Source organism: Anser brachyrhynchus, assembly GCF_964034855.1.
Source record: "Anser brachyrhynchus genome assembly, chromosome: 17".
NCBI lineage: Eukaryota > Metazoa > Chordata > Aves > Anseriformes > Anatidae > Anser > Anser brachyrhynchus.
This window is the reverse complement of record NC_137710.1, coordinates 10,701,903-10,727,282: the sequence shown is the minus strand read 5'-3', so window position 1 is coordinate 10,727,282 and position 25,380 is coordinate 10,701,903. Positions and strand designations below refer to the sequence as shown.

General features: G+C 35.9%; 2 protein-coding genes across 8 annotated transcripts in view; one reads left to right on the top strand and one right to left on the bottom strand.

Moving 5' to 3' along the window:
• GNAZ (G protein subunit alpha z) overlaps positions 1-18,061 on the top strand; it is an 87,568-nt gene extending 69,507 nt beyond the window's left edge. For 6 of the 7 annotated variants that reach the window (XM_080560107.1, XM_080560105.1, XM_080560103.1 and 3 more), the window contains one exon: positions 15,939-18,061. In XM_080560107.1, coding sequence (XP_080416233.1) covers positions 15,939-16,283 — 345 coding nt within the window. In that variant the 3' untranslated portion in view covers positions 16,284-18,061. The remainder of the gene's footprint in view (positions 1-15,938) is intronic. The other variant, XR_013940447.1, reaches the window with a different exon arrangement.
• The window catches only part of RSPH14 (radial spoke head 14 homolog), a 95,488-nt gene that overhangs the window by 68,340 nt on the left and 1,768 nt on the right, over positions 1-25,380 (bottom strand). The gene's annotated exons all lie outside the window — the stretch shown is intronic.

The following is a 25,380-nucleotide window of genomic DNA, read 5'->3' as shown; positions in this document are numbered from 1 at the left end:
TGATAAGCTGAACTACATTTTATGCAATATATGATCACTGTAACTTTGCCAATGAGAATGGAGAATGAGGTGGCTGTAGTTATGCAAAAATTACTTAAAATAAGAACTGAGACACCTGGGGAGCCTAGCATTGGACCATTAGAAATCAGAAACATGGTCTGATGAAAGAGTCTGTGGATCAGTCTCAATATCCACAAGAAGTGGAAGAGATGATCCCAAAAAAGGCTAAACAAATTCCACAACCACATCAAATTTTCTTTTTTTTTTCTGAACAACTTTAGCAATAGTAATTTATACCAACAAAGGAGATTTGTATCATTTAACTGCCTTTTTTTTTTTTAATTCAATCTTGGTCAACCAAAGTTGTTTTTACTTCTTTGCCGCCCAGCAGTCTATAACTTCCATTAAAAATATGGGAGAAGCATTGTTTCAGAATCTATCAATCTCTCAATTTACTCTAGTAACTTCATGGAAATCATCTCTTACAAGTGATTTGATGTAAACTCCAGGAATGCTGCATAAAACTAGAAGAATTTACTGAAAGTGAAGACAAGATTCTTTCTTCATGCTGCACAACACATGCAGCTTTTGCACTCCTGAGTGCTCCTCTCACCTTACGCAAAAAGAGCGAAGACCAGACCCAGATAAAGACCCTCTCTTTGAAGTTGCTTTGCATCTTTTCATTTAGTTTTATTCCTCTGTTTCTTCTTCATTCTTGACTCTGAACACTGACTTATGGGCCCTACAGTCTTTTATATCTTCTAGGTTAGTAGGAGGCAACCTCAAGACCATCATGATGGCAAGAACTGTTGGAATTGTAGGCAAGGTTGCTAAAAGATCTTGCTCCTGTAGTATGCTATGCTAATCTTGCAACATAGATGGGATAAAAAGAGAAGATAGCCAATTGTTCCCACATGAGCTCCAGCTGCACCAAACTCTGTAAGCATCCTGCTTAAAATATCTTCAAAGATGCAATGAAACGCAAGCTAGTGCTCCTGCAAGAATTTCATCTGTTTAAGCTGTGACAGCAGACAGTGTTCTTCCCAGATGTCACACAATCTCATAAATAGTCTCAGGTTTTGTGGGTATTCATTCCCCCCTCCCTCCCCCCCCCCCATGATTTTCTCAGTATAAATACTCATTCACCTTTTTTATCACATAACAGGCTGCTTTTAATGTTTATTATTGTTCAGCCTCGATCTGGGCCAGTTTTCTTCTGGTGGTGGTGTTTTTCCCAAAAAAAAGATTTCTTTCATCATCTTCCTATCATGCATTATGCTCTGGTTTCAGGCAATGCCAGTAACTAGAGGTCAGCACCTCTAGTTCCAAGTCCCTTTGCCTACCTTTTTGGTGAGAAACACTCACTGCTTCAAATGATGGCAAAGTTTGTAAAACAAAAAAACAGTTTTTGAAGCTGGACATGACTAAGGGGAAAGGAAAAATTGCTGAGGAACTGCAGCAATTTTACATAGGTTATGTTAAGGAGAAGATTTCACCAATACGGAATGTAACAGCTGATGAGCTATTCTGACAGTCATGACATACAAAACACTTGTACTGGGTCACAGCAAGTATCTGTGTAGTCCAATAGTCAATGTCCAATTGTGGGCAACAGGGGATATTTAGGAAAGAATATGGGAACAGATCAAGCATACACTGATATCTCCTGCTATATATCCTACCAGAAAACTGAACTAAGGATTACATCAAGGTCTGTCTGCTCAACTGCTCTTTAATTGCCTTTTGAACCCAACTACACTTTTATGACTATTACTATTATTATTATTCTCTAGCATCTCATGGTACAGTTTTACATTAATTATGCACTGCATGGGAAGAATATTTATCTGCTGTCAGATAACTGAATTTGATGTTTCTTGTTTGCATTGTGAGAAATGGTGCAAAAATCATTCACTACTTACCCCTTCTGTGCCATTCACAATTTTATGAGCTCTATTTTGTTCTGTCAGCTATTTCTTTTTCTCTGCTGAACGATATATGTACTTTTTTCATACAACAGCCATTCCGTACTTGTGATAGCTCTTGCTCTTTTTCTGTATGTTTTCTAATTCTGTTGCTACAAATGATCCCTCTTCTCATACACATCTATCAGTTTTCCTAAGTATCCAGAAAATCCTGGAGGATTCAGCCTTTTAAAGCTAGGTTGATGGTGTTGAAATGAAAACCTACTTACTCGAGAAGTCCTCCAAGTCCTCCTTTCTTTATATCTTAGGTTGGACCCTTGTCACTGATGTGTCATACTTCAAACCTTTTTTTTTTTTATCCAGAGAAAGAGCATTCACAGGCACCAGATTTTTCGATCTGTCCTTCTGTTACATCAAGTTATTAAGCTTACTAGTGCATACTTCATGCCAAAAAATTAATGAATTTTCCTCATTTTAGAAAAAAATCTGGATTTACTCTTATGTAATATATTGTTCCACTTCTATTAAGGCAAACAGTTGTCTGGGTGACGGATCCTAGGGCTACTCTAAGGTCCGGAGAACTTGAAAAAACAGAAAGCAATCAAGAATGGGTATTCCAGAAAGGCCATAACTCCATTCTTTGACCATTTCCTTTCCATCTTTTATAATTCATAGCACTATAGAAAGATTGGCCAGATGTGATTTCTGAAGGTCATGTATAACATCCTAACTGCAGCCAACTATTGCCAACAGTAAATCAGGCCAGCTATACCTTTATCTGATGAGGTGAGGAAAAGCTCAACAAATGGAGATTTCGCAAAACTTCTAGTGATGTTTTTTTTCCTCTGATGTCTAATTTGAACCTCCCAAGCTGTAATTAGCATTCATTGCCACTTAGTATTTAATGTGATACTGCTGAGAAGAGTTTATCCTCAACACCTTTTCAACTATGCTTCAAGTAACTGTAGATTTTTTTTCATTTTTATTATTATTAGATCAACACTTACTCTCCTCTCTGCCAGTCTAACTAGGAACAGTTTCCTCAGCCTCTCCGTGCAGTGCAGCGTTAAGTTACTTACTGCTTAGGCACTGAGGGCTAAGATATTTAAGCTTAAAGGTCTCAGATGAGGACGGCTGAAGTCCTGGGCCACTTTATGTGTAGAACAGTGCAACATTTCAGCTATGCTGAATATGTACTTGAAACATTCCTTTTATCCTCAGGTCAAGCATAATCTAAAGGCCTGAAAGAGAATAACCACCAAACACGAGCAAACAACATCACACACCCCCAAATTCAAAAAACAATATGAAACAATTTCAATTGAAATCAATTGAAATATATTACCAAGAATATAAAAAAAAAATCTGTCCTCTAATAAAAAAGCTGGCTATATATATATGTATATATGCATACATGAAATGCAATCTAAGGGTAAAACATCCAGGTGTTTACAATTAAAGTATAGATCTTCATGCTGCTTTACGTCTATTTCCAAGAACTGTGATATTAAGAACTAGCTTAGTTTGTACTCAGGAAATCTTAACTTTTTTCGCACTCAAAAATGCTGAAGTTTTATTTTTATGTTCCTTTTATGGCATGTTTGCTCTCTTAAAGCTTTTTGCCCCCGAAAATAATACACAGGGAAGCACAGTGCAAGGTCTCATAACTCTTATGTCAAGAGGCTTATGTAATGTAAAGCTTTGTTGACCTTTGAGGAGGTAAAAGGAGAGTGTTAACAATTGTTTGCTGAGCAACTGAAACATTGCAAGCTTTCCTTTAAGGAGAAAAAAAACAAGCTATCAGTTGACTGATGATTAAATGAAGTCCTGTGAAAAGGGGTATGTTCCATGATACAATTTAGCTTGTGTACTTTTACTACAGCCCTGGCAGTGCTACCTTAGCTGGACAATATCTATGTTATCTGCAGGTTTTAATATTTTGGCCTGTTGTGTCTTTTGTGTCTTTCTTTTGCCATTCTATTCTCATTGCTCCTTTCCCGAAATGCTGATTTATGTTTCAGCTCTACCAGGCACAGGACCAATATTGACTGCCCATATTTCTACTATCTTGAGCATACCTTTTTCTGTAGCTTTTCTTTGGACTTGCATTCTTCCAAAAGAAGTGATACATATGACATTTTATCATTTCCAAATATAATTTTCCTGTACTTTAGCTTGCTTAGATATGTACAGCTAGTCACAAGCAATAGCTCAATCTACATGTATATCTTCACTTTTATTCTGCCCCATTCCAACCTTGGCCAGACATTCTGGACTAGCCTTCATTTGTATCTTTTAACACCTCTATTAAATGATGAAGCACTTCACCCTTTTTGATCCTTGAACCTCAGTCACCTTTTCATCTATTCTTATGAGAGGTTTCTATACCCTTTCTTTAGGATCCCTTTAGTCTATAAGTCCTAGCACAAGCACCCATTGTTCTGTTCTATTGCTTGGAATTCCACCAGCCCAAAATCTAATCCACCTGTCAAGAAATTTAATCAAACATCTTCCCCAGCTCAGGCACTCTCCTTATCATATTCATAGCTTGGTGTCAGACTGTACTTAGGATTAATAATTCTGTATTATTCCTGGTGTCTAGGAATATAAAACAGTTTTGATAGATAGTATTAAAGAGGAGTTTATCCCAGTCTATCATTGGCACCAATATGTAACTACTATGTAACAATGCTTAGCTTATCATGCATGCTTACAGATGTGACTTGTTGTTAACTGCACACCTGAAAATCTGCAAAAATTAAATTCCGTGATAAATGTTCAGAACTGTTAAAATAATTATCCCAATTAAATCTGTTTTGTTTAGTCCAGTCCATAGTAAGCCTTAGTAACACTATAATTCTTTTCAAGTCACAGAGATCATATGCGATAAAATATTCATAATGTTTTCATTGTCATCCTATATAATAGCCAAGACTGAAGGTCCCAATGCACTTCTCCTTCATACTGCCAGATTCTGTTATCATCTGCAGAGTTTTCTGTAATGACAGCTGTAATACCCCACAGGAAATCATCAAATGAGACAGTATGCTGAGGTACTACGTGGTCAGGTTTCTTCCTCTTTTTTCTCTGAAAAAGAGGCATCAAATGTTGCCTATTGCATTCTCCACTTGTTCTAAATTTTCATGTACAATCTGTAGATAGAAACAATGACAGGAGATTTTCTATAAAATAATGAGGAATTAATTTGGTAGTTCACATTTTGTTTGCAAGTATATTTTTTCCTCCTGACTTGAGGTTGGATTTCTTTAAAAAAAGAAATAGAGGTAAGTTTGTTTCAGACACACTGAGTGAGGGCGTTTCTTGTTCTCACTGTATAAATGTATTTTTCCACATCCAAAATCACACAATATTCCTTCAGGGCTCCACTTCATAAAATCCAGGAGTTTCTCAGCTCATTTGGTAGTAGAAATTCCTCTAACATATATCTCTCTTTTATCATCCCTCAATTTCCCTGTTTTGCAGTGGCATAAAGTACGTGTATACAAATAAAATGTCGTATTACTTTTCTACCTTACTGCACTTCACGTGGCTCATACATGCATGACACTGAAGGGAATTCTGATAGGAAGGACAGAAATAGGAAGCATACGCATGTATATACGCCTTTGACATATAGCAATCAGCTGTGCTGACATGGCTGATTACTACTGAAATAGCGATCCTGACGTCCTTCCTGCTTTATTTACCACATAACCGGTCAGGATTTCCAGCAGGGTTTTAGACTGATGTAACATATTACTTTGGTGATGGAATAATGAGTTTGCTTGTACAGTAAGTTAAGCTGCTAAGTAAGCAACTTAGCACGTCTTAATAAATTCGCAGTGGGACTTAGCCCTTCTAAGTCACTCCTTCTAATTTTGAAATTTTACAATTCCCAACATTTTCCAGAAAAGGTTTGGGATCCTAGGATTGGAAATAAAGGATTTAGAAAGGCAAAACACTTCCATCTAGTCAAACCCCTCTTGGTTACACTCTCCATTGTAGGAGATGCCAAAGATAGAAAGAGTTTTATTCTACTTTTATCATACCTCAGTGAGGTTCCTCATTTCTTGATTTGAGAGATTTAGAGAGTAAGGTGGATTAAGTCTATTTACTTCTCTCCAACAGAAACGTAGTTTCTTCCTTTTGATTATTACATGGAAGTAATAATTCTTTGTAATTCATGAAATTACCATCTTTCCCCATTTTAGACCCATAGCTACTTGATCCTATGTGCTATTGCAAAAAATGAATCATACAATAGCCTTTTTAATTCAAGTCTGTCTCTCCCCGAGCTCTGACCAGAAAGCTTTCACATGAAAGCTGTGAGGAGATGCTATATTCCAGTTAGGTTCTATTTAACAAGTGTTTTTTTCTAATTACTCGCTATCTCGGTAACAAGGTCTTCCCTTTTGAAAAATCTTCGTTGTTCTGGAACTCTTTGCTGCAAAGCACACCTGTTCCAGAGGATGACCAGGGATATTTGTATGTTTGGAAACTATTGGAAGAACAGAAGCAGCCATCTGTTCCTTAGGACATTCTTCCCCTTAAGCAGCCAATTTCTTGTTCTCATGCTTGGAGAAAAGTTTGCAATTAGACCCCAACAAGGCCGTCTGGAAAAGACATTGGCATTATCTTGCTTATCCTGTGTGTAATTATGAAATTACAGGAGTACATTTTTTTCTAATCACCTAGCTATCTGCCCCCCTCAGGATTCCTGAACTGGACAAGACACTGCAGAGAAGAAAAATGCCTTTTTTAACCATTATTTTCACTCCACATTAACAGAATTTTTTCATAACTTCTCTGGGAGTAGTAGAGTAATTTATTCTACTTTTGTAATGGTCATAAGCCATAATCCTCTGAAGTTCCCTTTCCTGTAATACGTAGTTTTGCAATACTGTAGAAACTAGAAATACCTTTGTTGCGTATAGGAATATGTGAGTGGATACATCACACATCTTTAGGCTCAGCTGCAGAGCGTTAGCCTTCACCTTAGAACTGTGGACATTTCACTTCCTATTTAAAATTTCCAGATACATCAAGATGTCATCTGGCTATAACAAAGACCCATATCATGCATTGCCCTTTGAAATGTGATAGATGCACTACACAAATCGTAAGCCAGCACTTAAAATTTATAAAGGCCTTGTACTGCCATGAATACTGTTTTCTGTTAGCTTTGTACTTACTTGTTTGTCATGTAATTGCACTTGGAAAGTGAAATCAAACTATGCGTTAATGTTTCCATTATTAACGGGTAGACAGCAGTAGTCTAACTTCATCTGCTTGTGTTTAAGCATTTTCCTGCAGTTCAGCATTTAGCATATCCATTTGCTCGTATTACATAACGCTGAATCCTTTTTAAAAAATAACTCCTGCTTGTAAGAAATATCTAGCATGTGAATAGAGATCTACTTCTCCAATTCCTTATTGAATTACAGTGGATTCACAACAACTTTAACACCTAAATTCTGTGAGTTACCTGGTACTTGGGTTTCAAAACAGATTTTGTATTTGCCACCTCAGACTAACGTCCTCCACTTATCCTTTTTGGAAAAAATGTAACTGTTACAATCATTTTGCCTGTGAAAGCAGGACAGACAGTTTACTGAAAACCAGTTATGCGCAAAAGGTGCTTTACCAATGCCACATCTTTAAATTTAATTTCCATTGAGTAAGTTTGTTAGCATTGATTAAGGTTATTATCATAACAAAATCCAAATCCTATTATCTTAATCACTGTTCTGGCTAATCTGTTTTACTGTTAAAATTCTAGAAATTTGGTTTTCAAATTTGGGAGGGATATATATTCATTAATCACTGCCCTCACCTAAAACATGTCAGCTGATTTTGATTTCTCTGTACTGTAGACTTTTACACTATCTGACCTAATTACAGTAATGGTTGAGTGACGTTTCAGTATTCCACACAAATTCTACTGTGCTTTCAGCAATTTATTGTTTAATTGCTCAGAACCATGCTGCTGAATTTTATTGCTTCAGCAACTCCCACAACTTGGCAACCATCTTCCTCCCAAGACTATTAGAGATTTCTTCTAGAATTTTCTGATATTCTGTCCTGTCTGAATCCTGACCCTGAATCCCATTCCCTTTATGAATAGTTTTATCCTCAATAACAATACATATTTAGATTGTTTCACATAATTTTTGCATTGCTGCTAATTTTCCTTTCCTCATAAATGTATTTTTTTCTAATCATCCACAAACATTGTTACATTGTTAACCAAATTAGCCTTCCCTTTTCTCCAGTGATATTAAGAAAAACCTTCAGCTAAGGTTCTTTACTGTGAGTTTTTACCTTCCTTGATAATGGCTGCTGCCTCTGGTGTTTTACTGTTAGAACTCATGTTGATGAAAAATTATTCATCTTCCCTGTCTTTAAATTACTCTTAACTGCACTTCTAGGTCCATTTGAAAAATCTATAAAGTGGTTCATCATCAGTTTAGCTGGAAAGTAATTTCAGGCGTGGTGTTAGCAAGAGCCTCTGCTTATTCACTTCTCAGCTTTGTTCCAGCCACTGTGGTTGCACTTGAGAAATATAATTACATTTACTAAGTGGCCGTGTCTGTGTGTTTAGAAGGACATTCAGGTAAATAAGAGGAATTAAGGATATATCCTCCTTGTAGGTGAGCAGAAGGATTTTTTGAATTGCAACTCTAGTACTGTAGAACAGAAAGGTTCTATGAATCAGGTGGTCTCCCTTGGAATCACTAAGATCTTAACACCCTTTTAGATTTATTAAACTTAAGTTTGAATTAAAAAAGCCCCTAAGCCCCTATGTTCTAGTGTCAATATTGTGCAGCCAGCTCTAACAAGCATTCTTCTCCCTTACACAGGATGTTAAACAAAATCTGAGGCGTAAAAGGGTGTAAAGAAGCAGCAAGAATGAGCTCCTCTAAAAGAGAAGATGAGCCAAGGGTGACAGGAAGGCAGGCAGTAACCTCTGATGAACGATGCAGTCCCCCAGTACCCAAAGAAGAGCAGAGCAGGTCCATCAGAGGTATCGGATTCAACCAACAGTCCAGACTGCTAGATAACTCCAAAGCAATGAGGCAGGTCTGGAACCAAGCCAGAAAGTCACGTCAGGGGATCAGTGAGGGACATGGTCAGGTATAGACACAGCAGCAACATAACTCAGGCAAAGACCAAGGGTGAGCGCCTCAGCTTCAAAGTAGCTGCAGGATAAAAGTGCAGGCTTCCAACAAATCTTACAGCTCTTTTTGAGGGTTACAAAGCTGCCCTGTGGCAGAGCTGACCTTGAGTACATGCAGCTAAATTCTGACAAAGACCCTGCTGACACAGGGTAGTTTCCATTTTGATGAGACATTTTAGTCATTTGGACAGGATATCAGCTTAGTGTACCAAAGGTATTTGCAAGACTATTTCTCTAAAGGCTCTTAGGAACAAGATAGACTGCTAGGTGCTTTTTTCTTGCAAAAGCTGCGGATTAAAGAGGGAGTGTAACAATGTTACTTTTTTCTTTTCTTTTCCTTTCCTTTTTTTTTTGTTTTATTTTTTTGTTAGACTTTTCTTTGTTCCAGTAAATTGCATGAACAGACTCCCTCGGTGGCCCTGACAGGAATTATGCCAGCAAAACAGAGGATGCAGCATAGACAGAAAAGTAGGCTGGGTGGGGTAGGGTTATTTGAACTCCTACTACTGCTAGAGCAAATGTATGTGAAATCTTGTCTTCAGCTTCCCTACACTACTCCTTACTGTAGGGATGCATTTTTGATCAACTTGTATCTGAGTAATCCTCAATGTTTTCTCAGTTACGTTTCAACTCTTCTCTCCTTCTGGCTTCTCTTATGTACAAGAAGCTTCCTAACATCCTAAAAAGTCAAATTTCAACAAGAAAATGTCTTTCTTTTCCAAAACTCCAACTGAGACACCCCTTCGTTGTTGACAGAATCCCTTTATTTGTATCCGCTAGCTATCAAAATTTGCAAAATAATTTTGTAGCTCTTTACAAACTTACATCTGTACTTATCTCTGGTCCAGTTCTCTGTAGCTCCCTCTTTATCCTTTCCATCTTTTGAACCGTATTTGTTTACATCATTCCCTCTCTCTGAAACATCTAGTTTCCTGAAATTATTTCCATATCTAGTTCTATGTCTCCCTTTGTGGTCTGTTTAATTTACATTGCATACTCTTCAAACAGAAATTCTGGTATGAATTTCCTGGAATTGTACATACTGATGCTACTAAGCAAGTATTTCTCAAATAAGAAAAAGAGAGAAGAGTGGATGATATGTTTTGGAATGTAGTCTCCAAGAAGAGAGACCAAAGTAAGCATTCACCTCACTGGTGAGATAGTTACTCTACCAGGGACAAGAGCATGAGTATTTTATGCAGAAAGGGGACAAACTGAAGAACAGTAAGAACACTAAGAGTTTAATCCATAGTTAAAATATTTTTGTATGCAAGTTGTGAAAAAATTCTCACCTTTAATAATTACATTGTCCAGCCCTGCAACATCCATGCACAAATTAAGGTTGAATGTGTAAGGCTAGAAGTGGTTATTACCACTTTCATGTTTTATTGTCTTTTCAGCAACTAGAATTTTCCTCTCTTTTCAGTCTCTCTTACTAATGTGTTCTGGGTAATATTGATGCACTCCTACGCTTATTGACAAGATTTTATAGCTCAGATATGTCTATGCAAAAAATTTCACAGGAGATAAAGCAAAATGTCTATAAATTCAGTTTCTTCCTTCTTATGCATATGCACATTCTTTAACACATTCTAACATATACTGCTCTTTTTTCTAACGACATTGTCAGGTTTACATTAGCTTAAAACTGTCAGTGCCCCTGTAAGCATTTGTTACACTTTACAATTTATGGAAGAGTTTTAATTCTAATTTTGTCCTTGAACTCCAACAGAAGATTTGGTAGAAAAGTGTCAGTATTATGATTCACTACAAAATAAAGTAATAAACACAAACCTCTTAAAATGCAATATCCTGCTGGCATGAATGTTCTGAGAGATTGCCAAAAACCTACATTAGCTCGAAAACATTTTTTCTTCCAGACAATTAGTAGCAAAAGCATTTCAAGTAAGCTAAAAAATTCTTGTAAGGTTTTATCTGATACAGATTCAGAAAAGGAAAGAAAAACATGATTCTTTGGAAACAGAGCTGTGACGTTTTTGTGGATTATGTGTTGTGTCATGATTTGCATCGTGGAAAGTAAAGCACAAACCCTCAAACAGATTTTTTAAGTCACATTTTTACATCTATAGATCTGTCTGTATATAAAGTAGGTTCAAGTGTCAAATGATCCCACCTTTCCCACCTTTACAAAGGAAGAAGCAAACAAAAAACATGTAGAAATTGTATAATTTTACTTACAATTCCGTATGTCTTAAAAGGCCTGTGATCTAGACTTGGACATGGCTATACACTGCTGCTGTGGCAGTGTCAGCCATCATAGGATGCCCCCTGTGCTCCTGGGGCTTTTAAAATAACCAGAAACTGACAAAAGTCCTTGGTTTCATCTATAAACACAGAATTATTAATTAAAATCACTAAATCAGTGTCTTAACGGAACTTGGAGAATAGAGGAAGTGGTTCTGACCAAGTTGATCCACAGCAAATGATAAGGAATTTTAACAGAAATAGTAAGAAAAAGTATAAGAAAAGTATAAGAAAGAGGTAATATGAAAAGCTCAGGTAAAACAGTCTCCTTGTGTTTCAGCAACTATACATTTTAAGGGGTCAAATTTTTTTTCAGGCCCAATGTATCCTTTCTTCTATTAAAAGCCAAAATCAGCTTCTCGCCTCCAAATTTCTGAACGGAAATGATGGCCACCATACTTCAGTCAGACAACAACAAAAATACGTGGAGACTATTTTATTTTTATCCCCCCAAGCACAAGTCAGACAGATGGAACACACACATATTTGCTAATAATCTTATAAACAAAATTGACTTTTTTTTTTTTTATCATGAAGCCTGTCTGCCCTTAGAAGCAAAAATTGTTGAATATAAAAAGGAATGCAATACCTGAAGAATAATCTGTATGGAACGGGCAGCTAATACTAGTTAAACAGTAAAGTAATTACAGGTTGACGTTAGAAGAGAACAAAAGAGTTAATTATTGCAGAAGAACAGGTTGGAATGCTAGAAATTAGTTAAGCATTACAGTGGTTTTAGAACCAGTATCCAAAGTACATAAACATTCAACGTATCATATCTGTTGGCACAGTGAGAACACTGCCACTGTATGCTATGGCACATTCATTTGGTAGGAGGAATATATTACGTTATACACAATACAAATCTGCAAATAATTCTGTGTATTGGCTCTGATTCCTTATTTTCACTGCTTTCTGTTAGTAAATTATAAAAAAGAAACCATGTTGATTCTCTAAATGTACTTGACAAATATATCTGACATAATGTGTTTATATAAAGAGTGATAAAATGCATAGCTGTTTTCTAGCCTGCCCAGTTCAGTCTTCTTATTTGCAGGAAATACAATAAATACAAAGATAGATGAATCTAAATAGCATTGTGCACTTTTGCAAAATTTATGTTCTTTGCATCAACATGATAAACGAATACTGAGCACAGAAGTCTATCAAAAAGCAAATAGTTTTCTATTTCAGTTGGGAAGAATGCTTGTATTTTATATCAGGGATAAATGCAAGAAGTCAATTTTTTCTTCTGTTGTTTGTTACAAGAGGGATTTCTGAAAACAAGTTGCTTCCTGCGGAATGACATAGATCTGGCAACAGTTTCCAAAATTAATGCCAGGATCTGGGCATGTATGACAGCCCATGTCCATGACAGATGCATGAGAAGGGCTTGAAAACTGGACACACCAAAACATTCCACAGATTGAAATGTGTCTGTGGTTCACCAGTTGATCAGTCTTAAGTTAATACTGCTTCTGTGCTTTGAGGAATTCAGCTAAAAATCTATGCGATTCTAAGAAAATTATCAGTGTCTACCTATTTGTAGCTTTTGATTAATGTATTTTGTTTGTTGAGAGATCAGTCAACAGATATAAATGGAGAAGGTCTGAGAAAAAGACTAAAGAATAATATAAAAACATGTTAGGAGTAACACATGCTATACATGATCCTTTGAGGAACCCTGCAGTGCTCTGTTTCTGCCAATTCAAAATACTTTTGACCACAGTAAAACTGTTAGGCTTGAGTTGGTTCGAGGCTTTTTGTTTGTTTGTTTTCAAGAAACTGCACTTCTTGAAAAATGTAAGTTCTGTATAAACCGATTCATTATGCCTTTGGAAAAACTGAGAAATCAGGTTTCAGTAATCTCTAGGATTTTTACTAGACATTTGCAGTATTATTTTTCTTCTACTTAAATAAAAAATATCAAATCATCTGCTCCTACTTTCAGATAGCAAGGCATATCCCTATATAAAAAGTTTAAAAGCAGAGAATTGCTCTTCCTCTGATGACTCCTCTGAAGTCAGCAAATTCATAGATGTTTATAGCTTTTTTAATTATTATTATTTTTATTTTTTCTTTAAGAAGGGAATGTTGAAAAAGTGTAACTCACTCTTTGGTAACTGATATGAAAATGGCGCATGGAGTTTAAAATACCTAACAGCATATCATCAAGCTGAAAAATTAGTTGACCTAAACTTTCAAGAAGTAATAACTAGCAAATAGATAAACAGTTAAAATAAAATAGTTAAAATAAAAAGAAGAAGAAATTAAACACGTTACTGAAAGAATTCAAATTTTCAGCCTGTTATCTACATCTCAGAACCTGTAATATCTTCCAAATCTATATAATTTCTGTAATAGTTTCTTAAATTGTACTTTGTTGTACTATTACAGTTCTTTATCATACGTACTGTAGCAATTTATTCTTAAATGCATGTATTTATTAGAAAAAGAAAAAAAAGATAACATATCTAATCACAATCAAATCCCCAAATGTGAAACACAGAATCTGGTCACTGTTGCATTGCTTGAATTGCATATGAATATAAATCTATGAGGCCTGTAAATGCAACAAAAATATACCAGTTTAATATTCTTGGTGTTACAGCTGATCTATAGTCTCTCAGGGAAAATCTAAGGCTAACATAAAAGCTAAACTGTCTCTCCCTCCCAGACTTTAATTCAGAAGGGTAACTTTATTAAGCTATCAAAATGAAGACCCTTTGCCTTTGCTCTACCTATGATGCCCTCTCAGATTGTTTTGTTTGTGGACGAACTTGTGTGTCCTTAAGCTATTTAAGCCCTTTATAATGGGTTTAAGAGAGAATTTCAAGCCTGTTTGGAAGTGTATCAAATAAACATTCATTACACATTTCTTTAATATAAAAATGAGTGTAACTGAGGAAAGCACAAGTAATTACTATAAAATTTTTATTCAAGACTTCTATTTGTATGGAAATGTCACAGAAAAAGGAATAAGCCTCCACGCAACAGCGTAAGGACCTACCCATGGAAACCATTTTCATTTATGATTCAGGTTGGAGCACTGAAAGGTAAAGGGAATCGTTCTGTCAAGTCATTTAGTCATTTTAGATACGCTAATCCCCAAGAAATATAACTATGGTGATTTTACTTAATCTTCTCATTTTGTTTTTGTGGAACCATAATAAACTCCAGAAGGATATTATTTTATGTGATCAAATGTTATTGCTAGGCAGAAGTTATTCTGATTTGTAACCAGGACAGCGTGAGTGATTTACTAAAATATGTTGTTTTGTGTATGTTTGTTTCTATACTTATTTCCTAATGCATTTGCTGTACAGAAAAAAAATAAAAATATGAATTTATTTTAAGCCCTTTCATGAATACAGCCTTTTCCCACTTTCAGCAGTACAGGAACAAAGCTGAACTGGGAAAGAATAAAGGTCCACTTATTCCAGTGTATAGTTTTATTAAGAAAAACTATTGCTGGATATTGAAAAAGATTGGAATGAAACCTTATTGCTTAATTGTAATAGCTTTCCTTTAGAGAGAAAATATGAGTGCATGCCTCAGAAATGTTTCATGTAGACAAACATCTGACTAAATATTGGAACATGCTGGAAAACACCGACCTTTAGCAAAAATGCTTGATTGAGATATTTCTGTATTCACTTTTGACAATACAACAATCTTTATTTTATTCAGCTCAAATACTTTTCAAAACGTTCTGTTCCCAGTAACCTCAGCCTTCTGTGAGCACCGAGTACCATGGACAGCTCCAGCTGCACCAGCAGTACCGGCAGGAGCGGTGCTCAGGAAGTACCAAAAAGGCCGATGATTTCCAGCAATTTCTCCTTTCAGCTTAGAGCAGCATTGAATTGTTACTTCCAAATATGCAACTGTGTTGGTCATCCTACATTGGTCATCAATAGAAATGCCTGTTCAGAGCAGCAGACAGAAAGATGTTAAACATGTCTGGCCAATTTCAGCTTTTACCTTTAAGTATACACCATACAAGTATTCTCACCATACTAGAATGTGGTTCCTTTTCTCATGTACTCTTCCAAGTTCACTATTTTACAATGGAGAGAAGTGAGGCCAAGAAAATGTTGGAGTGTGTACGGTGTGCTAAACCACACATCTAATGATGTAGTGTTATAATCGTGCTATAGTATTTTAACCTTTAAAACTTCAACCACAGAATCTTTCAGTAGTGTGAAAATCTTAGAAATTAATTATCCCTTTTAAAAAAATGTTTATATTGCTAACCTGATTTTGAACTCAACCATCTTTTCCCAAGTTACACTTATTGTTTCAAAACATTTAGTTTTAGACTTGCCCTCATAGTTGTCAATTATTAAAATAAATAAATAAATAAGAGCCAGTCTCTTGTGAAATGTGTTGTAACAAAATAAGTGAACTAAGGTTCCTGAAATTTCATGCTCAGGTAAGATGGACAGTCACCAAACAGAACAAAGTTCATTCTATAAGCAGATTTTGTACATTAACAGGCATAATAATGCACTCCATCTGCTCTCCACAGTTATGCTACAAGACTATTATTGACCTTGTTTTCTCTCCTACAGAGTCGAATGGCAGAAAGTTTGCGTCTCTTTGATTCCATCTGCAACAACAATTGGTTTATCAACACTTCCCTCATCCTTTTTTTGAACAAGAAAGATCTGCTGGCAGAAAAAATCCGGCGTATCCCCTTAACAGTCTGCTTTCCTGAATATAAAGGCCAAAACACTTACGAGGAGGCAGCAGTCTACATCCAGCGCCAGTTTGAGGACTTGAATCGCAACAAGGAAACCAAGGAGATCTACTCACACTTCACCTGCGCCACTGATACCAGTAACATCCAATTTGTCTTTGATGCAGTGACAGATGTCATCATTCAGAACAATCTCAAATATATTGGCCTCTGCTAAGAATCCTTGGGCTTAATCTGTTTTACCGAAGCGATTAAATAAGAGGCTAACAACTTCCACTTCTAGTGGAAAAAATGGGGCAATGCTTAGTAGCCCAAGGAGAAAAAAGGGGAAATCTGATGTATGTACACAGTTCCTCTTATGCCCCCTTAGCCTGTTACATTATTTTTCACAAATATATGCTTTGGAGAGTGAAAGTCTCCTCTCTAAAAAATCACACATACACACACACACACACACACACAAAAAACAACAAACAAATCCCCCCCAAATGAAAAATAAACTACACACACACACACACACACACACACAAATCCAAACAAAAAGAAAAAAAGAGGTTGAGGCCTAACTCTGTGGAGATGTTTTCACCACAGTCACTGCACTTTTATTCCATTTGTTTCATTCCATTTCCTACAGTGGGAGTGTTATCATGTTCTGTGTAAGAAATAATTCTTCATCCAGTTGTCCTAAAATTTTACTGACATGAAGATATAAAGCTGGTGAGTGACAGATGAACTCATTTGCATGGTGTGGAGCAGAATGGTTGTGTTGGGGAGAAAAACTAGTTCAAATCAGAAGCTACAAACAAGAGTGTTTAAGCAAAATACTACTTAAAGTTGTAGAGAATGGGCATGCACCCACAGTACTGGTACACACAGCCAAACTAAACACATGTACATCATGTATGCACATGACTCACAGCATATACTATGTACACACTTCTGCTTTACTTTATCATGGACACCTTGCCTGCTAAAGGAATTGTTGGTGTGCAACTGTTTTGTGATTTCCAAACTGACTATCAGCCCTTTCTGCTCTTTAAGGCTTCAAAATATGCAGCAAAACTACAAAAAATGAATCTCTGAATAGGCCAAATTAAGGTCAGTGTTTCTTCTACTGCTAAGGAGTTTTATACATCGAAACAGTCTTCTTTTACATCTTTTTTTGCCAAATCTTGTGGTGTTTCACAAAAAAAAATATATTTAAGAAGTCGGTTAGTGTTCCTTTTTTAATACAGATAATAAAAACAAATCACAAAGCAGTTTTTTAAATTATTGTTGTAGTGTCTGGACTGCTGAATGTGAAAGTTGCCAACAGACAATTCTGTTCCACTGCTCCAAATAACTTATGGGAATCGTACTATTGTAACAGATTTCCCAAGAAGCAGGAGCCATGGTGACTGTGTATTATATAGCCTCCAAAGTCGTCTTCTGTTGGGTTTTTCATTATTTTAAAATGTGATGTATTATTAGAAGGTTAAAGATGAGCGATATGAACAATAACTAAATGTCTTGATATTTCAATTTAATAATTTAAATTATTTACAGTTTAGTGAAGTCAAGGAAACTGAAGAGATGCGTTCCTCAGCTCCAGGTTTCATCTCATAAAGAAACACTACTGGATGGAGTAACATTCCGGCAAAGGTTTGAATGCATAAGAAGCTCTGTGGGACTATACTGGAAAATCTCAAATGGATCATATAGACCCAAGTCTTTGGTCAGTTGATTCTTTCCCCTGCCATAGAAAAGACTTCTTAAAGACTTCAGTGTAAAGTTGGTGTGTAAATATATGTTTGATAATTGTAAAGCACATACGTACACAGAGACACAGACACACATGCACACTGGAAAATATCCTTCTACTTTTGTTCCCCCTATGTACTATGATTAGTGCAAGAAATCTCAGCCAAGGGCTCCAAGAAACTTAAAACAAAATGGTTAATAACATCAACATTTAAATTGTCCACTTAAAAAATAAATAATTCAAATGATACACAACTTGTCTATAGTGTGTTCATTACTTAGTGTTATGATACAGCTGTTCCTTAATTGGGTAATGTTTGCAAACCTTTGATTCCTCTGTGACAGACTGCTGAATTTTGTTAATTTGCTCTAGAATGTTTTCTTCAGTTTATTCACAAACATCCAGCAAATTTCAATCTTGAGCAACTCAGATAGTTTTAGGGGATGTCTTCCCACTTAATATCTTCACAAATTCTGACTGCATGTTGTTCTTGTTGGATACTTTAAGGAGATAGTAGCAATTTTAGGAGAGAAGTCATAGATCAAGATTAAGATGAAGCTACAGGAAAGAAACTTCTGAAGCTTACCCACATATTGCCTTACACAAGCAGGCACTTTGCACTGATGATTTTCACAATCTCTGTGCTTAGAAATACAAATCTAGGCATAAGCATATATATATAAATTTTTGAATAGTGCATGAAGTTAGTCTCCTAAACCTCTATTTAAAAAGTGAAAAATATGGTAAGTCCACATTTTTGTACTGCTGAACTCTGTGTGCCTCCAAACACCAATATGAACTTCTGTCTGGCACATACTTTTGAAAGATAGGCTTTAAAGCATATAAGTATTTTTTATGGGCACTTAAAAAAAAATGTTTTTTTTAAAAGTGCTTATATAAGGTCATTGATGTTTTGTCATTGAAGTTCTCCTGAAAATTCCATCAATTCAGAGTATAACAAGGTTCCTTAAGAACATCCTCTAACTGAAATCTTTAAAAGTCTGGATGTAAGAAAAGTTGCAACTCTTGTAGAAACAGCGTATCAGTCTTATAGGAGGCTTCTTGTTTTATTTGCTTAACTTCACTTGTTAGAAAGTGCTAGGCAAATAATATCCCTGGAGTTTAAACAGAATTTGACTTAAAACCCTCACGCCACTAATGGTTTCTAAGACCAGCTGAAAGTACTTTACAGTGCCTGGATAGTTTCATTCCTTTATTTCTCAGTATTTCTACAGAATACATCAAAAAGTCCTAACCTTTCTCACCTTGTATTTAAGAATCCTCCTTTTGAACTGTTTGAGGATATCTAAATTCAAACTAGCTTTTTTCTAAGTGACATCAAGTATTAAGTTAGTTGCGAGCTGTGACTGCCAAGAGAACTACAATTCACTTGAAGGCAGTGGTTCAAGCGGTAATCATTTTCAACCTTACTAGAGAATACAACTGGAACCAAAAAGGTTCTCAGAGGCTCAAGTCATGGGTTAAGACTAGAAAAGTCTTCAGTCCAGATGTAATCAGTAATGGAAAAAATCCATCTAATTTTGTAATGAGGTATTTTATCCCTGTACTGAAGTCATAGAGCTCCTTTAAGCATGCCCTGTTAACAGTTACACCTGAAGGACAGAAGTAAAAGAGCCAATGAGGCTGCACCTCAGGGGTATAAAAGGTTTGGTATGCCAGGCAGGGAGTATTTAGCTCTTCCTGGAAATAAGGAGGTGCTATTACTTGCTTGTGGTATTTATAGTCAGGCTGCTTGACTTGGTGAGTTTACTAAAAGCTAAATATGATAATTGATAGTACAATCCACAGAGCACGACCAGAATCCCTTAATACTGGTTTACTGTTGAAGTACTTGAGATCTTATGTGGTGTTCCTAGTCTAAAGTGTTTGCTATAGTGTAATGTACTATCATTAGATAATTGTGAAAAAGGTATAAAATGAGCGTGGACTTCCTTTTCTCAATGTTTGGACTATGGGATGGTATGTCTCCTTCACCTCTGGCTTGTGCAGTACTGTGGTCGTTTTGGACTGGTTAAAGATAAAACAAGAAAAATACTGGCCTTTTCTAGAGCATGGCTTCAAGATAAGAAAGCTTAGTAAGAAAAGCAAAACCTGAAGCATAGTTAATTTTGATGAGGGTAAGAGAGATTTTATGTATAAAAATCTTTATCCAGTTGAGAAGGTCCTTAGAACATAAGTACTACAGGCAACCTACAACAGAAGTGGAGAACCTAGGATATTTTGTCAAAGGACTAAAGATATTTCCTAAAGAAAAAGAGTCAGTCCTTGATTTATCATTAAATGAAGATTATTTTGGGAGGGAAAAGAAAAAGGGAAGCAGTGCATTTGATCACATGTTCCTATTTAGCATAAGAAAAACATAGGAAGGGGGAGGAATAAAGTAGTAAATAAGTTAAATAATCAATTCATATAATCATGTTCTCTGAAGAACAATGGCTTGCTATTAACTTTCTAATAATTTAATTCCTATGATGTTTTTGATTTTGATGTTCTGAGTAATTCATGATTATTGTTTGATTACTGTTTTCTATTTGAAGAATTCAAGATGTTAAATTGTTTTACATAGAAAAAAATATTTTTCAATTATGTAAGAAAAATTGAGGTATAGGGAGGTTAAAAATAGAAAGTCTGTACAGTGAACAGGTGCTGAAATGAAATCCCTTGGCTCTCAGTCTTTCACCTAGACAAATGATGCAATTAAATTTGCATCTACATCCTCAGTTCTCAGGTTTATCAGTGATGCAGTGCACTGCCACCTGAAAAACGTATTAATACAGCTGGGATTTCACTTCACCTGGGCAACAATGACATTCACAGAAGAGATGTTCCATCTGCTGCAATAAGAATGCCATCTGTCCTTCTGTCATTTGCATTCCATACAACAAAACAGGTTTCAAAGGTAAAAAGATATCCTTAAACAGTCCTTATCCACAGATTTGGTTGGTTATAATTTTACAAAGGTGGAATAGTGGAGATAGTGAGGGTCAGTAAAATAGGAGAAATGTTAATCTATTGGACTTTTCCCAAATGGATGTTCTGCCAAGCTTTAAAAATCCCTTGTGCCATCCAACCCACCTCAATCTCTGCCTAGAAGGGTTAAGTACCCTTAAAAACAAAAAGATTATAGCTAAGAATTATTAAACTTTTCTACTATTAAACACACCTTGGGCAAAAGATTATTTTTTTTTTCACTGCTTCTTTTTTTTGTTGTTATTGCCCAGGTCACTTATTGCATAACACTCAGTAATGTTGAATCTCAACTAACTGTTCTCACAAAGAGTAAAAGTTTTGCTAGTAATTTTTCCTGGCCAATGTTCTTCATTTTCTGCTGCTGCTGGTTCTGCTGCCTCTTTCATCCTCTATTGAATACATACATGTATCTTATTTTTGTCTTTGTTCTGGCTGTTATTTCTTGCCATTAAGTTGTTCTTTCCTCTGGAAATGCTACCCTACCCCTCAGTGTTTTCTCAATCTTGGTGGAGTTTCCTACTCTTTGGTGTTTAACAATTTCACTGTTACTGGAGGATGCTGCTATACACTTTTAAATTTAGGAATCATAAGTAGTCTGTAAGTGGATTCACTTAAAATAACCGCATTTTCCTAAATTACTCCTATCTGGAGAAAGACCAGGTGGCCTGGCACAGAGCTAGCTGGAGTCATTGACCACTTTCCAGTGAACAAAACCAACTTTACTCCATGCCAAATGCATGGACAGCTTATGTTCCTTTTCAGCTACTATGGAGCATATTGATTTTTGGCTCTGGAAATTTCCTCTGTTGTAGGAAACATCAGAAATTTAGCTGGGGAATGCTTTATTGGTTGCTAACTTCCTCCAGCTGCTACAAAACTACCTAGATGTGAGCGTACAAGTAAATACAAAGAGAGGAAGCCAGATGGCTTCTAGACTGGCTGAAGATGGCTGAATTACCAGGCAGAGGCAATTCATTTGACATATTACACAGATAAAGAAATAATGACTCTTATTACCTATTGGAAAATATTTGCTCTTCTCCCTGATAATTCCTCAAATTGCCTCATAGCACAGGAAGCAATTTAAGCACTTTTCTGTTTTTCGTGTAAGAAACCATCTGTAGGTGATTCCACCCCATAATAAAAATTCTGCTCAAGGAATTATATTCCACCCCTTAAATGCAGGCATGTATATTTTTAACGTACAAAATACAGGCATATGCATATGTCCTATATTTTGTAGCTAAACAAGAATACATGCCTCAGAACAACATCTCCAGTAAAGAGTTACTGCTCAGAGATGCTTTCAAACACAACGTGCTAGCTCAGCATCTACACCACTCATTTTACAGACTGTATGTAGCTGACAGGCTGAGAAGCACATTTTTTTCTATTTCCCCCTCCAAAAACATCCAAGTATATTCTATAAGAATTTGGTCTGGAGAATGCTATGCAAGACTAACTTAATCTAGGCAAGGACTTCTATTCTGAATATTCTATACGTCGAAACATAATATATAAAAGCTATATTCTAAAGCTTTTAGTAGCACAGAAGTTGACAGAGTAAATGGTCAAAACCTGCAATCATTTCACAGCTGAAGAAATTAAGCGTTGGAAGAGAACTTCACCTGAAAAAGCAATAATTCAAGCCAAGTGTAAAGAGAATGTGAGCAGTATCACATTTGCTGAGAGATTTGAGTATGGGATCAGAAGATAAAGTTCTGCCTGCGTCACCGATGTAAAGAGTTCCTCTACATCCACTTTAAATTTCTTCATAAATAGAAGGGGGTGGGGAGGATATAGGGGATAAGTTGGCCCACATAAACATGCAGTACATGAGCACTGCAAATACATCAGGATTATGCTAAATGCTGAGGATTAATGAAGGGAAAGAAATGTATTCGAAACAAAGATACCGAGTTTCTAATAGAGTAACTCTCATTACTTACAGTTAGAAGGAAACTGTAATGAAGGCACTGATGTACAGAATTTACCAAATAACTAATTCAAAAATTAGTTATACGCTTTTTTTTTTTCCTCTCCTCATACTACTAATTACCCTTTGCTACTTCCTGGAAACTGCTCCCTCAAACAAGTTTGTGTTATTGATCACTTGATTTGAAAAAACTGATTCTTATCTGCCACCAGTACCTGAAGTGGTAAAGGTAAAATAAGGAAACAGCTATCAGTCTTAGCTCATGTCACTGAAAATCAGCTGCCCTTCAAAATTGTAGTCTTTCTTTTAAATGTAAGCAACCTGCACTAAGTTGGGACTGTAACAGGATTTGGAAGCTGCTCTTTTTGTGGCAGAGGCTTCTGCTCACCTCAGCTGCTGTGAATCTTTTGCATTCAACCAAAGGCAGTGTCCTGAGGGGAGGGAGAGTTGTAGCCGGCTCTCAGCTTTTACTGAGTTCTCAGCTCACCAGGGATTGATAATCCTTTCACTCCAGGAGGCAACATGATTCCTCCTTGTACAGTATTATCTTGTATTTTCCCCCTTATCACCAAACAGGTACTTTATAGCCATGACAGTTCCTATCAGTGGCTCCTGAACTAAGCTGAAATATTCAGATGTCTGCAGGGACATAGATGGAACAAGGGTAGTAGACCTGTCCTTGATCCCTAAGCAGCAGTATGATGCTCCATTATGTGTCCTCTACTTTGGACAAAGCATTGATTTCTGTGGAATTCTTAATAAGCAATGTTTTATGTTTTGGCACCACCAAGAGCGAATATTGCTTACTGCTACGATACATCTCTAAACAGAAATGATGGTTTTAATAAAATGCTTTCTATGTAACCCTTTTTCTTAAAAATTACTTGAACTGGCAGTCTCCCCATAAAATACTATTATTTTCAAACAGGACTCTGCTATTATATTGCAACCTTAAATTAATACTAATGTCTGACACACTGCATTATCTTACCAGATTTACCGTATAAAAATTCCAGCAAACTGTGAACTGAAACTAGTTATTGTTATAGCTGCCAAAACTTTCACACAAGTGGTAACTATCAAATTATTAGCTAAAAATGCATTCTAAGACATCCTTAATGAATAGTTCCATATAATAATAAGTATAGTAGATTTTAGAAAAGATAAAAGTAGGTAAGCTTCAAAATACCTTCAACTTCCATTAAAATATTAAAAGTAAATCCTTAAAAGGATTAAAAAACAAGTCTTCCCACTCTTCCCAGACTGTATCAAGCACATTTCTAAAGTATTTCAATTGCAGCCGCTTCAGAATTCAATTTGTGTTGACTGTCCTTAACTTCAGTTGCTTCAAAATGTACTACAAATTGAAATACTAGTCTAAAGAAAACATTTTAAAAAATCTAAGAGTAAGCATTTAAATATTGCTAGTATACACTTGTAATAGTGGACTTGGAGATAACAGATTAAAGATTAAATATTAGTTTATGATTCTTTATCCCTTGCTGTTGCCAAAATGAGTATCAACTCCCAGCTATCAAAATTCTAGCTTGCACCCCACAGCTTTGACTCTGCTGTCATAGACTTTCAGATCAAATCAGTGCAGTGCATTCAAAAAGCCAGCATAAAATTGTTAAACTTTATTAGAAAAGGCCATTTAAAATGTAACTTTTTTCCATTAAGTCTAAGAACCTAAAGGTGTGCAGGTGTTTACATAGAACATTAGCTGTTCTTTGCATTTTAAGTCTCAAATTCATATTTAAAAATCTTTTGTACAGCAGTCCCCAAACCATGAAATTTCTAAATTTTACGTTGTGCACACATTTGAAATTTTCACCAGTAAAAGGAGACAAGTGGTAAGCTCCTACATTAGATGTGGCTAGATATCTAGTAGTCTGAAGGTTAGAGCTATGCAGAAAGTTCAGTACAGCAGGGAATAAGGCTTATAACTGAATTATGAGGTAATAACATGTATGGATGAATGCTTAATAACTACTACTGATCTACAAACATTTTCATCAACTAGAATAGTAAGGCTTAAGACTAAGGTTTGGATTATTAACTGTAGAATCTGGATATAAAAGAAACAAATCTGCATAAACTCCACTAGTGTACAAAAGATTTAGAAAACTATAAGCTATGTATGTGGTAAAAATAATCATGTACAATAGGTAAAATGACCTATTCTTGTGGTGAGTTAGACATTCTCAGCTTAAATTCCTTGATCTATGCATGAAACATTTAAAAACTAGACATCTGACCCCGATGTAATCAACCTAGTTTCTGTTTATCTCACTGGAAATAAATGGACATCAACAGAGCAGAATTCATGTAATCTTAAGCTTTCCACCTATGATAGGTCAAACCTTTTGCCCCTGGAGATGCTGATTTGTCTCCTGCGCAGGGAGTATAGGATGACTAGCTCAATTTGGCATCTTGAAGTTAAGTGATATTTATCATATTTTTTATCTTACCCTTTCAGGCCATTTAACTGTATTATCTAGCTTTTGGTACTGAAGGGCAAACAATATTTGAATAGAATATTGGAAAATACAAACTTCAGTGTTCCTTGAATCATCCCCAATTGTTTTTTGTCTTTTTTATTTAATTTACCACCTAAAAGCAATATCAAAGAGTACATTTAAGAAA